The sequence below is a fragment of the Ranitomeya variabilis genome, chromosome 2 (assembly GCF_051348905.1).
Source record: "Ranitomeya variabilis isolate aRanVar5 chromosome 2, aRanVar5.hap1, whole genome shotgun sequence".
Taxonomy (NCBI): domain Eukaryota; kingdom Metazoa; phylum Chordata; class Amphibia; order Anura; family Dendrobatidae; genus Ranitomeya; species Ranitomeya variabilis.
In genome coordinates this window covers 62,664,742-62,679,663 of record NC_135233.1, presented here as the reverse complement: position 1 = coordinate 62,679,663, position 14,922 = coordinate 62,664,742, and the positions used below count along the sequence as shown (strand labels likewise).

At 42.7% G+C, this 14,922-nt stretch overlaps 1 protein-coding gene across 3 annotated transcripts in view; it reads left to right on the top strand.

The window, feature by feature from the left end:
* ASB3 (ankyrin repeat and SOCS box containing 3) overlaps positions 1 to 14,922 on the top strand; it is a 130,674-nt gene that overhangs the window by 80,371 nt on the left and 35,381 nt on the right. For all 3 annotated transcript variants that reach the window (XR_013221020.1, XM_077282480.1, XM_077282479.1), the window contains exons 7-8: positions 5,865 to 6,042; positions 8,983 to 9,180. Coding sequence is in view for 2 of the 3 variants with exons in the window: in XM_077282480.1 (XP_077138595.1) it covers positions 5,865 to 6,042; positions 8,983 to 9,180 (376 nt within the window). In the remaining variant the exon portion in view is untranslated. The remainder of the gene's footprint in view (positions 1 to 5,864; positions 6,043 to 8,982; positions 9,181 to 14,922) is intronic.

Below are 14,922 nucleotides of genomic sequence, written 5' to 3'. Positions count from 1 at the left end.
GACTCTGAGATGTTCTGGATTTTCAGAGAAATACATACTTTAAAAGCCGCCAGGGAAATACCCGCACATGGGACTTCTCCCCACCCACTGCATGTGATTATCAGGTCCCTCCCTATACACACATGCAGGGAAAGACCTGTCGCTCTAGGGAAGCGGGCGTAGAAAAGGGGCACAACTTTTTGACTCGTCTCCTGTGCGGGTCAGTCCCCGGAGGATTTCAAAGTATGTGTTTCTATGAAATCATGCAGCCAGTGCCTGATAGATGCTGACTATAGTTCAAGCAGCGTGTATCAGCTGTCAGATTTCCTTTAAAGGGGATCTTCTAGTCTATCAGATCGAAAAAAATCTTTTTTTTTCTATATTTTTCATGTATTTAGTGTAGCGAATATATCTGTAAAGCAATATAGCTTGATTCACAATATAAAAAAGTTATAGCACCTTATAGGGATTGATCTCCGGCGCGCGTTCGGTGCTTGGACCGTGCGCCACACAATGGAGCATTCCATCGGCCTTGTATGCATGTATGCTTTCTTAGCTTTTGGATTAACTTGCCCAATAGATGGTTATTTTTTTGGACAGCATTTTGAAAAGCAGTCCTTCGTGTTACGACGCTTAGTAATCACCTTGCACTTATCAGAGATCTAATAGGATGATGATTTGTTGGAAGGTGTTGGAGCAAAAACACAAAATAACTACCGTAATTGCTCAACTCATTCATTTGGACTTCTGCTCTGAAAGCTTTTCGTTCAGGTGCAAAGATTGTGAACATAGCTACATTTTTGGCAATAATTATCTTTAACGAGGGATTTATGCCAATTTTTAAAGTAAAGTATGTGATGGGAATGGCTTATTAGACAGCAAGCGGGGATGGACGGGCACACTCGGGAAGAGGCTCGATTAAGTCCCTCAGAGCGTCAAATTTTATGAGCATGCAGAAGGATCACTTAATGGTCCTGAAATAGTTGATTGATCGTAAGTAAACGTCTCTGTGTAATCAATGTGAAAAGCTTTAATGCTTGAAACCACTTTTTTCAAATAAATTTCCACGGTATCCCCAGAACCAATTGGTCAATTGAGTCAGCCTTGTGCACACATTTTCAGTACAGTGTGTCCGTAAAATCATGGTGCACTTTTGACCAGTCACTGGAAAGCAACAAAAAACTATAGAACTCTGAAATCTGCTCCAAATTAAAAAAAAAACTCTCCCAGTTTCATACCTATTCAGTGCAGTTCGATGTGGGCTCCATTTGTTGACCTACACACATCCAAACGATAGTGAAGTTCTTGCCACACACGGGTAAGGACGTCTGGTGTAATAGAGTGAATAACGTCTGTGATTCTCTGTTTTAAGTGATTAATGCCGTTGATACGTTCAATGTACACATGTTGCTTCACATAACCCCAAAAGTAAAAGTCTAAGGGCGTCAGATCTGGGGATCGTGGTGGCAATGGCTTCACAGAACCCCTGCCTATCCACTGTCCGGGGAATTTTCTATCCAGAAACTCACGAACAATGGTGGCGTAGTGTGGAGGAGCGCCGTCCTATTGAAAGATGACACCTTCTGGAAATTGTGGCACTGCATACAATTCCAACATGTCAAGATACGTGTTTGCCGTCACAGACCGTTCCGCGAAAAAAAAATGGGCCTATCACCTTATCATGCATCAGGCCACACCACACGTTCACTTTAGAGGTGTTACGTTCGTACTCATCATAGGCATGAGGATTTCAGCAGCCCATATTCGGACGTTATGGCGATGAACATGTCCACAGATATGGAAGGTCGCCTCATCGCTAAGCACAATTTTCTGCAAAAATCTTGCATCATTGTCGATCTAATGAAGCCTATCTGTAGCAAACGCGCATCGTTTGTAGCATGGAATACCACACAGCTGGCATACACTTGTGGTTGCATGATGTCACAGACCTGGCAGTGTATAAGGGTACTGTCACACAGTGCAATTTTCGTTGCTACGACGGCACGATCCGTGACGTCGCAGCGTCGTATGATTATCGCTCCAGCGTCGTAGACTGCGGTCACACTTTGCAATCACGGCGCTGGAGCGATGCCGAAGTCCCCGGGTAACCAGGGTAAACATCGGGTAACTAAGCACAGGGCCGCGCTTAGTAACCCGATGTTTACCCTGGTTATCAGCGTAAACGTTAAAAAAACAAACAGTACATACTTACATTCCGGTGTCTGTCCCCGGCATCTCAGCTTCTCTGCACTGTGTAAGCACCATAGCCGGAAAGCAGAGCGGTGACGTCACCGCTGTGCCCGCTTTCCGGCCGGCAGGCGCTCACACAGTGCAGAGAAGCTGAGACGCCGGAGGACAGACACCGGAATGTAAGTATGTACTGTTTGTTTTTTTAACGTTTACGCTGGTAACCAGGGTAAACATCGGGTTACTAAGCGCGGCCCTGCGCTTAGTTACCCGATGTTTACCCTGGTTACAAGCGAACACATCGCTGGATCGCTGTCACACACAACGATCCAGCGATGTCAGCGGGTGATCAAGCGACGAAAGAAAGTTCCAAACGATCTGCTACGACGTACGATTCTCAGCGTGATGTCTGATCGCAGTAGCGTGTCAGACACAGCGATATCGTAACGATATCGCTAGAACGTCACGAATCGTGCCGTCGTAGCGATCAAAATTGCACTGTGTGACAGTACCCTTAATCAGAGTTCAGTTTATCAGGGGTTAATCTGACTGGGGGCTCAGCAACAGCTTAAATGAGTTTGTGCTGTTTGATTGGTTCTTGTTATCTCTCCTCATGAACAGGTCTGATATGATTGGGCCAGAGAAAAGGCACCAAAATGTAAACTATAAAAGTGCACCATGACTTTACGGACACACTGTATATAAGTGCCTAGCTCCTGTACCAGAATCAAGTCGTTTGTTTTTTTTATTTTTGTATTTTTTTTTTCAAGCCTCCAATTGTACCAAAAATTGATACTCAATTTTCAGCATGACACCATTTTTAAAATTTTCACGCCTTTTGTTTATTCTGCTATCGGAGATATCGACAATCATAGTAATTAAGAATCTCTTGTTTGTTTGTTTTTTGTTTTCGGACAAGTACAACAGCCGGGATCATAGCCACCGTTTTGTTTTCCTTGCCCACTTCACTGCATTTTTAGAGTACTTATTTATACTCTTTTCATGATATAAAAATTTCCATGTGTAAATATATTGTTTAAAACCCTATCTATCCCACAAATCCTTTTTGCAGAAAAAAAAATTGCAAAAATAGCATAAAAATCGGGCGTCTAGACTAGAAGACCCCCTTAAACACCATTCTTGTCCATAGTTCCATAGTATTACAGTTAAATCCAGGCCTCCTTATATCCGGGCAGTCACATCAGGGTTTTTTTGTGTACCTCAACTGATCACAATTGATTTCAAAACAGTTTCAGTTGTCATTGATCTTTTTCACCAGTTTCTACTGCAAAGCTGGTGAGCCGCGTTGAAAAATGTAATGGAGCACTTTGGAGGGTTGGATTCAACACCTGACATGCTGGATTAATGTGAACGATTCCGTAGCAAATTATTGGATCTCTTCTCACATTAGTGTCCCTCTGGCGTTTCACTGCCACGTCAGAGAGAAAAATAGCCGGATCTCTAAGCATGTGGAACAATGGACTTGTGTTCTGACTGGTGTTCAGAATGTTCACTTTTGCATAAAATAGGACTGTCTGATGCTAAATTTTGTGTATCCTCCAAAAGTCAATTTCTGTTATTTTTAGATCCATAATTGATTGCTTTAAGCAGCACTCCAGCAGAGTTTTTGTTAAATTCACCTCCAGAGTGGTGTCTGTATTGTAAGTTCCCTGCCCCCAGAATTATATTTACCGGTCGCCATCATCTTCTGTTCTTCACGCCAATCCGGTCATCTTCTGCAAGCTCTTTTACCTGCCGGATCTCTCCAGTGTTTGATGGGCAAGACGGAGGCCATTTTTCAATGTAAGTCTATTAGAGCCAGAAGTAGGCCAGTACGGGACTGCCATAGATTTACATTGAGAGCTTGTGACTAGGGTTGAGCGACTTTTACCTTTTTGGGGTTGAGTCGGGTTTTGCGAAACCCGACTATCGCAAAAGTCGAGTCGAGTGCAATCGGCCGATTATCGCACAAAGTCGGGGATCGACCAAAACACGAAACCCAATGTAACGTAAGTCAATGGGGGAGCATATCTCTCTCTCTCTCTCTCGTCCCTGCAAAGCATAGGTTGTGTTGGACTGTGGAAATCGCTACTTCCCAAATGGTAATATAGCGGTTTTACCCCCTGTGATGCCGCAGAAAGCGAGCCGGAACCTATGTCATCACGCTGCCCACACTCCTTCATTGGCTGAAAAAAATGGCGGGGAAAGCGTCATGAAACGCGACTTTGGCGCGAAGATCGCCGACCACATGGCTGATCCCACAGTGGGATCGGGTCGGATTTCATGAAACCCGACATTGCTGAAAGTCGGCGTTTTTTTAAAATGTCCGATCCGTTTCGCTCAACCCTACTTGTGACCATTACCTCTGACTTCCGGTCAGTCAGGAGCTGCCGTCATAAGGTATCGGAACATGACCAGAGCACTGTCGGGAAGAAAAAACACAAAAATTGAGCTTAAGTTGGTACACATGCAGCACATACACATGTTCACATTGGCCATAAAACATATAAAACCTACAAGAGAAAAAATTAGCAAAAACTCTGCTGTAAATAAGTAAAAAGCAAAAGGTGCATCTAAATAACACCGTTTTTAGTAATACTGTTTTTGATCAAAAATACCAGAAAAAAGCCATCCCACCACGACAAGGTAACTCTGATCGGGACAGTCCTACACTGTCTAATATTAAAACCTTACCATGTGTCAATGTTGACCTGTGTATAAGGGCAGACAAAAGGACTGGGCCCAACCAGTGAACACCAGCCTGGGGGAGCTTTATATACAATCTCCAGCTCAGAAAAGGGTGGCCACACCCTGGTTTGCTGTGCCGGGAAGAGCTGAAGACAGCGGCTGGTAAGTATATTATATGGGGCAGGGAACATGCATTATTGAGACCTCTTCGGGGGTGAATTAAAAAAACAAAACCGCTGGAGTGGTGTGTTAAGAGCTCCATACACATTAGATACTTGAAGGTTGGGCTATCATTTGACCTACATCTGTCTCTTCAGATCTCCCAAGCCATCTCTCTGCTGAATGCTCTTGTGTTTTCTATGAGATAGTCACTCCCAAACTCCTCTGCCGGTGGCTTAGTTCCCGGAAAACAAAAGGAAAGACCACCATAAATCTGACCTACCATATCGGTCTGCCCCAGACATCATCTGTTAGGGGAGAGTCGGGATGCCCCCACACATATAGACTGTCAGAAGGTCCCGTTGATATCAGCACGTTCAACATTGGAGGTGATTAAAAAAAAAAGGTCCGTGGAGAAAAGCCCCCATTTTTATAGGTTGGTTGTCATCCCTGCTCCTCATTCACTTGAATATGGCCTAACTGAAGCTTGAGGTCACCACTGTGCATGCAAAAAAGGGTCCAAAAAGTTTGCAAAAGACTGTGTATAAATGTTTATGTAGATTTATTAACTCTAGTTCTGTAGACATAAGAAAAAACGTCTCCTGTCCCTTAAGGACAAGCTGTGGATCCTGGTGGCATTAATTACTTTGTTTTTGTGCTTGTGTATATCATCGGAGGGTTTTGCAGTCGAGTGAATAAAGTAAATCTGCTTTAAGTGAAAATAAAATTGATGTTGCCATATGCTAAGCATGGCGGCTTCATTAAAACGGCAATATTTGTTCATCAAGCTAATTTTTTTTTTGCAAAAGATTTCCAAATGCCTTTCTATTAAAAGCTGTATAATGTGTCAGGTGCTGATGTCAACTGCCAAGCCAAGGACAAGGCGACTCCATTATTCATCGCAGCTCAGGAAGGCCACGAGAAATGTGCAGAGCTGTTACTGTCGGCGGGAGCCGATCCAAACCTCTACTGCAATGAAGAAGGCTGGCAGTTGCCAATACACGCAGCTGCACAAATGGGCCGGAGCAAGTAAGTTGTCTAATATCTGGGCTTAATTAAAGAGTTTAGTAATCGCATAAGGTAATTAGAAATTTTGATTGTTTCCTGTAAAATTGTAATTTTTTTTACATTTCAGCTAAATATCTTTTAATAGATCGGAATCATTTGGGGTGTAGTAACGGGTGCATGTGTTGTAAGACGCTAATAGGTATTTAATGATGGAAGGCTTTGATTTTAATTTTTGGCAAAGAAATTTACAAAACGCGATCGGGTTGCAGAGATGAGCTAATAAAAAGCGGAGAAATGTAAACACAGCGGAATGAGAAGTATCATCATCGCCCCGTAGTGATAGGACGTATGAAACCTTTACACGGGACCTGTGCAACGCGGGTGTTAACTGCAATACCAAAATGTGCAGCAAAAATTGTGCAGATTCTTTAGCAAATTTTGTCGCAAAATGCTGCCGATTTATTGCCGCTTCCTACCAATTGCAAAGGGCCACATTATCTTTATTTTATCAGATGTGTTGGGGACATAATTTTGTAGCACTTGTTACTATATAGTATGACCGGTACTCCTGATTTTGTTAGTACTGATTTCCTCATAGACCACACAGCTCTCCGGTGGAGCATGTGGTGGAGGAGCATGTGGTGGAGGAGCATGTGACCAGACTGGTCCATCAGTCTCCTCCAATAGAAAAGCAGTTTTCCCTTGTGAGATATTCTATTGGAGGAGGCTGATGGACCGGTCTGGTCACATGTTCCTTCACCAGCAGCCACTGTATTGACCTGGAGCTGTGCAGTCTATGAGGAAAACTGCACTAACGAGCAGGAGGAGAACCTGTCCTACCTATCTATATAATAGTGAGTGCCAATAAATCAACTAATAAAATGAAAAATGTGGCCGATCCCAGTAACTCATTCTTCAGCCGGCAATAGACAGTGTACTACAGCGGCTACAAGAGGCAAACGGTGCAATTTTTTGACTAATTCGTTTGCAAGCACGATTTTTACCCCAATTGCATGCATTTAAGTAAGATTAAAAAAAACCTGTCCCCAAACGTGGATTGGTCCTTTAAGGATTTTACCTTTTTTAGGTTGCCTACACCTTTACAACAATTTTTTTTAATATTGTCTCAGTGGGTCTATAATAAACAAGCGCCGATACACAAAATCAGACTACACAGAGTTTGTTTGCAGTTTGTTCCCTTGGAGATGTATCGGAGAGCTGTAGACACACAACAAAAAAAATATTAGAACAGAAGGAGCTAAGCAAATCCTCACCTGCACAAATGAGGCTTAAAATGGTTGTTCCCCTTTAGTCAAATTCCTCCCTTGGCTGCAGTTTGCTCTAAAAAACCCAATCTGCTCTGTGCTCGTCTGCCCTTGGGTCACCAGCGAGTTTCTGCAGCTGTTATCGGTGTCTGGCTTTGCCTGCGGTGCTGGTGTGATATCGACGGTACAGCAGACAATCCGGGACGCTCCGAACAGGGCTTCTCGTCTAGAGCCGCTAAGATCACTAACTGACTGTGCCACGCTGTCAAACTGACGTCAGTCATTTCTCATTATTACACATACCTTTATTTATGGACATCTATGGTTTGATTTCTTTGCCTGTGTGGATTGGATGGCTTGTTACCCTCATCTGGTGAGAATTCCATGTCAATAGCACCTTTAGAAATATGTTTACTTACAAAATTGGTGACGTGTTCAATACTTACAGTATGTCCATAGAAAAGAAAGTGGATTGGCACATACCGTCCCGTGCAACAAAATCCTTTATTGTGGCATCATCATACCAACAGCAGGCAGATAAAACAATGGAGCAAATGTAGACGACGATCATTTCACCCTTACATTGCGCTTCAACAGGATGACCTGCGTCTGCATTTGCTCCACTGTTTTATCTGCCTGCTTGTTGGTATGATGATGCCACAATAAAGGATTTTGTTGCACGGGACGGTATGTGCCTATCCGCTTTCTTTTCTATGGACATACAGATTCTTTTTCTTTGGAAGTGGCGCCTGTAATCCCTGGTGTATGCAGCTTCATCAACCCGAGGTCATACAGCTGTGCCTTCGTCCTGCTTCTCTTCTATGGTGTTCAATACTTATTTCACCCGCTGTAAGTGTCTGGCGCACACAGGCTGATGGACGAGTTTCTTTAGAGCAGTGGAAGACGCTACAATATAAGTTTGTATCTCCTGTCATCAATTTGGTTTTATCTACTATAAAATTAATCTGAATCACCAAAATCCCATCTCTGCATAGTACATACTGCGTCATGATCTTTTGTATATAATTGAAGAAAATGTGTACTTTTGCACTATTGCTACAAATCTTCAGCTTTTTAGAGGGAATCTGTTATGAGGATTTCTTCACATAAACTATTTATTTGCTCATGTAGCTCTTTCAAAGACAAGTCCAACAATACCTTTACGTGGCCAGTCCGTGTCCCTGAGAAATTAGCATTTGGATTGATATGTGAATGGCTATGGTAGATCTGAAGCCTCTGTCACTCCAGCTCTATTGCCTGCCCAGTTCCACCTCCTTTTTACCAAACTGACAGTTAAGCAGGTGGTGGTGACACTGGATGGATGTAAATAGTTTGAGGGGTGAAACTCTGCCGACTGATTTTCTTTAATGAGAACCTTTCCCTTTCCATCATTTTTTCCCCTTATTTAAATGCCGCTGTGGTTTTTTTTTTTTTTTTTTTTGGGGGGGGGGGTTCGAAGAGGCTATTGCGCCTCTCAGATTCTCAGACATGCCAACATCTTCCCTGTGTACAAACCTAGTTTTTTTTAAACCAAGTGGGTGTGGTTCTTAATACTTCTATAGAGAAAATATGTGGACCACACCCACTTGGTAACAAGACTATATTCATATATGAGTGAGGGCTATTATCTGTGTTGATCTTTGGAATTGTAATTGTTCTCTTATTGTGTTCATATTTAATGCAAATGTATTTTTAGGCTTCTGGAAATGCTCATGGCGGTCACAAGTCGTGTGTGCGATACTGGAAAAGATCAAGTGAGTCCCGTGTATTCTGCCGTCTATGGAGGTGACAGGCAGTGCCTGGATATGTTACTGTGTGGAGGCTATAGCCCCGAAGCTCAGGAACGTGTACTCTATGAGTATAAGACCCCGATGTGTGTGGCTACTGAACGAGGGTATGTACATGTGCACCTACGGCGATTTAGAGGGGATGCAATGGATCCAAATAGTATAAAATGTTCTACAGTTTATTGAATACATGCAGTACAAATAGACAGAAAAAGTGCAAGTTCAGTAAGCATGGCATAGACTCAGCAGAATGCACTCAAGTTAAAGGGAATCGGTCAGCAGGTTTTTGCTATGTAATCTGATGACAGCAGGTGATAGAGACTGAAATACAGAATTCAGGGATGTGTCACTCATCAAAGTGCGTGCTGTTGTTTACTAACTGTGAAGGATTTATCACTAAGAGATTAACATTGCCGGAATATATTAGTCTGGCAACGCCCCCTCCTTCTGTGATAAGCAGCTCACTGTCTATAGACTTTGTACATACAGAGCCTAGTGTGGGCGGGGTTAGCTGTGATGTGGGCAGGGTTAGCTGTGATGTGGGCAGGGTTAGCTGTGATGTGGGCAGGGTTAGCTGTGATGTGGGCAGGGTTAGCTGTGATGTGGGCTGGGTTAGCCGTGATGTGGGCAGGGTTAGCATTGATGTGGGCCGGGTTAGCTGTGATGTGGGCGGGGTTAGCTGTGATGTGGGCTGGGTTAGCCGTGATGTGGGCAGGGTTAGCTGTGATGTGGGCAGGGTTAGCTTTCTCATCTTTGCTTCATTCTAAATCTAATAGCCCTAATTGTGTGAGATCTGCTGCACCCAGTAATCTAAGTGATACGTATCTGGAAAATGTAAATCAATTTGTGTTATTGGAGAGGAGCAGGACTTGAAATCTAGTGCCACTTATTGTTAGAGTACATAGTGGTGATGGTGACATGACCAACTTCAGGGTTAATGCCGTTGAAAAAGCATCTCCACCCAAAAGGGAGGAGACACCTTAGATACACACTGATCCAGCTACCTTCTTGCAGCAGAAGGCATGTCATGTCAGGGTGCCGGAGTGGGGGGTACGGCTTGTAGGGGCTTTGTTTTCTGCATGGAGGGAGTAAACTGGTGGAGTCTCTAGAATGGAGGGGGCTGGTTGAGGGTAAGCAAGCCATTGTAGTAGATTTAACACATAAAGATTATCATCGACCCAGCCCCATGTGCGGATGATCCTGAGCTGTGAAGTTCTAGAACAATCCACACTTTTAGAAGTAAACAAGAATGTATTATTTTCCGAAGAATAGTGTCATCAATACCTTCTCTGGGCCTCAAAAGTGATAAATGATCTACCTAAATATTCCTCGGGGAAGCTCGGCTGTTGAGCAGAGTTGTAAAACATAATTGCATTCAAGTTCCTTCTCTTTCCAATAGCGGTTATCAACTCTCCCTGTCTTTGGAGCTTGACATGATGCTGTAATTGAATGAAGCCAATACTAAATTGACATTTTTTTTCTTTTTACCGCTGTTGCACCAGATTGTCTGTGGCTCAGCATGAATTAAATTAGAATTTCTCATGTAAGCTACCTAGTCACATACTTTTCTTGCTGGAAGGTTTTCACTTTTTATTTAAGAGTGTGACAGCCGCTCAACATGCCGCCTTTCTTTTCTGCCTTATAAATTGGGACCGAATCAGGAGAAATGCACTTTGGGATGAAATAGAGGTGAGATCAGAAATCGGTCTAGTTGTTTGTGTTGCCGGATTATGGAGGTAGAAGAGTAAATATTTTTAGTTGGCTTTGAGTGTGCATTGTTCGCGCGCCATGAGTTGGTTTATCTCTTGCATGGACATCCTGGGCTCAAATCTGACCACAGGCAACATCTATGTGCACTTTTTACGTTCTTGCTGTGTTCACATTACTCTCTTCTAATGGGTTTGTACCCACTCCAAAAACATCCTGATACGCTATTCTGGACACTTTTCAATTGTACCACATAATGTACTGAAAAATTTGAAAAAAAAAATTAAAGTGCGGTGAAATAGTGAAAAAAAGGTTCATTTTTACAGCACTCATTGTATGCTAACAATGATCAGGCTACATAATACTCCAGGTGACCGTGGCCTTTTTTTTTATATATTAAAGTGGTTGAAAAAAACACCTAAACTTTGTATATATAAAAAAAAAAAAAAACTGTCACCATTACGAGGGCTCGTTTTTTTAAATTGTGAGCTGTCATTTTTATTGGTACCATTTTGGAGTACAAACAACGATTAGATTGCTTTGGATCTATCTTTGGATATCACCTCCCTACTAACCAGAATCCCTCAATGTCTGTCCACTATTTCATCCTTCTTCTCCGCTAAATTTCTGAAACTTAACATGGACAAAACAGAATTCATCATCTTTCCCCCATCTCACGTGACCCCCCCCAACGAACCTATCCATTACAGTAAATGGCTGCCCACTCTCCCCAGTCCCACAAGCTCGCTGCCTCGGGGTTATCCTTGACGCTGATCTCTCCTTCAAACCACATATCCAAGCCCTTTCCACTTCCTGCCGACTTCAACTCAAAAATATTGCACGAATCCGTTCATTCCTCAACCAAGAATCTGCAAAAACCCTAGTCCATGCCCTCATCATCTCCCGTCTTGACTACTGCAACCTCCTGCTCTGTGGCCTCCCCTCAAACACTCTCGCACCCCTCCAATCTATTCTAAACTCTGCTGCCCGACTAATCCACCTGTCCCCCCGCTATTCTCCGGCCTCTCCCCTCTGTCAATCCCTTCACTGGCTCCCCATTGCCCAGAGACTCCAGTACAAAACCCTAACCATGACGTACAAAGCCATCCACAACCTGTCTCCTCCATACATCTGTGACCTCATCTCCCGGTACTTTCCTACACGCAACCTCCGATCCTCACAAGATCTCCTTCTCTACTCCCCTCTTATCTCCTCTTCCCACAATCGTATACAAGATTTCTCTCGCGTATCACCCCTACTCTGGAACCCTCTACCACAACACATCAGACTCTCGCCCACCATCGAAACCTTCAAAAAGAATCTGAAGACCCACCTCTTCCGACAAGCCTACAACCTGCAGTAACCACCGATCAACCAACCGCTACACGATCAGCTCTATCCTCACCTACTGTATTCTCACCCATCCCTTGTAGATTGTGAGCCCTCGCAGGCAGGGTCCTCACTCCTCCTGTACCAGTTATGACTTGTATTGTTCAAGATTATTGTACTTGTTTTTATTATGTATACCCCTCCTCACTTGTAAAGCGCCATGGAATAAATGGCGCTATAACAATAAATAATAATAATAATAATAATTTTAAATTTTATAAGGCATTAGAGATGACCAAAAATTGGTAACTTGGGAATTTACCGGTAGATTTTTTTCTTCACAGCATTTACAGTACATGTTCATTAATTTTAGAATTTCATAAATCTGAATTTTATGCACACCATTTTTTTTTTTATTTTTAAATTAGAAAAAAAAAAACAGGTGGACACCAAGCGCAATAGGGTCTTATCCGGTATAGGTAAGGGGTAAATAACTGCTCACCTCTATAAGGTTTTTTAAACCCACAACCAACTAGTCAAGGATTGACCGCTTCCAACTTTGAAATTATTTAATTTATTTTCATTTGAAAAGGTTGTTTTTTTTTACTGACAGTTTTTTTAGTCCCTTAGTATTTGAACCGTTTGATCACTTGTACTATACTGTACTTCACTAGGCTTCATAAGATGGTGAAGGAGTTCTTTATTAGGCCTTGGATGGCCAGATTAAACCATCTGCACCTCGCAATCCCGAGATTGTGGAGGGACAAGGAAGGGCATCCTAACTAATTAAAACCATTCAGTTTGACATTGGCATCTAAATGATTAAACAGCAGTGATTGCAGCTAACTCCGGTTGCTGTTGTTAGAGTTTGGTGCCGGCTGTATAATACAGCCGGCACCCACCGTGTTTGGAGCAGGCTAAGCTTCTGAGCCTGCTCAATACATCCGCACCTGTTGTAGAATATGCTAGTTATTTCCTATGTTGGGAAGTGGTTAATATGGATGACTGATGCCGTTTAATACTGTCCTTCATGGCATCCAATAAAGGGATGTGTTATGACTAGTGATGAGCGAATAGTATTGTTACTCGGGTGTCCCTGAGCATGTTTGGGTGATCTCCAAGTATTTGTTAGTGCTCGGAGATTGTTTTCCTCACCTCAGCTGCATGATTTACGGCTGCTAGACAGTCTGCATACATGTGGGAATTCCTGTTTGTTAGGGAATTCCCACATGTATTCAGGCTGTCCAGCAGCCACAAATCATGCAGCTGAGGCGAGGAAAACAATCTCCGAGCACTAACAAATACTTGGAGATCACCCAAACATGCTCAGGGACACCCGAGTAACAATACTATTTTCTCATCACTAGTCATGACCTTTTCATTAAGTTTTCTTGATCCGTTTATTAATTGGATGCAATTATATCCTTTGTGTGATCATAGCTTGCGCATACAGTGGCGATTGTTACCTATAGGTTACAATGGCATTAATTTTACAGATATACTGTATAATGCTTATGATTAGGCATTAATTTTACAGATATACTGTATAATGCTTATGATTAGGGATGAGCGGACCCATGGAAGTTCAGGTTCTACCAAACTTTAGTCCAAAGTTCTGTTCAGGAATCAGAACTGTACCCTAGCTTGAACCTGAACCCGAACCCAAACCCCATAGAAATCAACAGGGACCCAAACTTTAGAACTGAAAAATCTCTCTTTCCTCCCCGAACTGTAAAACGGATTTCCAGGAGAAGACCATGTTTGGAGTTCAGCATCGGACACAAAGTCTCCGGTACAAACCCCGAAGTTTACAGGTTGAGTTCGCTCATCTCTACTTATGATGCACTTATTAAACAGATAACATTGTATTCTACAGTTGGTCAATGTTAGCCTCAATTCAATATATATATGTCTGCAGCTTTTCTCGGTATATACTTTTAAAGAAGACTGAAAGGGTGAAAAAACATGGGCTTAAAAGGGTTATCCAGTTTTTTGCTATTTTAACAGATGTGTCGGGGACATGATTTTGTGACACTTCCTGACATATAAGTATTACAGGTTCTGCTCCTGCTCTTGTTAGTACTGACTTCCTCACAGACTCCTCTGAAAATGGCTCCTGGTGGAGGAACATGTGACCAGACCTGCCCATCACATTCCTCCAATTGAAAAGTAGCTTTCCAATATACAGTGTTTGCAATTGGAGGAAACTGATGGGCAGGTCTGGTCACATGACAGCAGACATTTTAGAGGAGTCTATGAGGGAAGTACAAGAGGAGAACCTGCGATACCGATGTATCAATACGTGCCACAAAATAATGTCCCCAGCACAGTAGTTAAAATAAAGCGGACAACCATTTTAATTGGCTTCCGATAAAATTGTCACTCTTGTATAGCACTGTGACAATATATAACGGCAAATAATATCTCTGTTTTTATGAAATGACGAGCTCAGCCCTTTGCTACATCTTGGCCTCTTTTATGAAGAGCGCATTAAGTTTTCTTATTCTGGAAGTCTAAAATTGTCAAATACGTTTATACCAAATACATTCGCTCCACCTAAAAAAAAAAAAGGTGCCGTATTAAAAAGCAAGTACGGGAGCGAGATCACCCCATCTAATGAAAGCATTTGCATTATGGCTAACCTATTCTAGTTAATGTTTCTGTGGTCAGACGGTGGATGATTTGAAATTGCTCGAGGCAGGAACTCATCCAAGCCCTTGCTTGCACATGTGAACACGTACGCCTGGATAATAGCCAGACTTTTCTCTGGCAGGTCCCTTATAAATTATGCATGAGGCTTGCAATGAAGCACT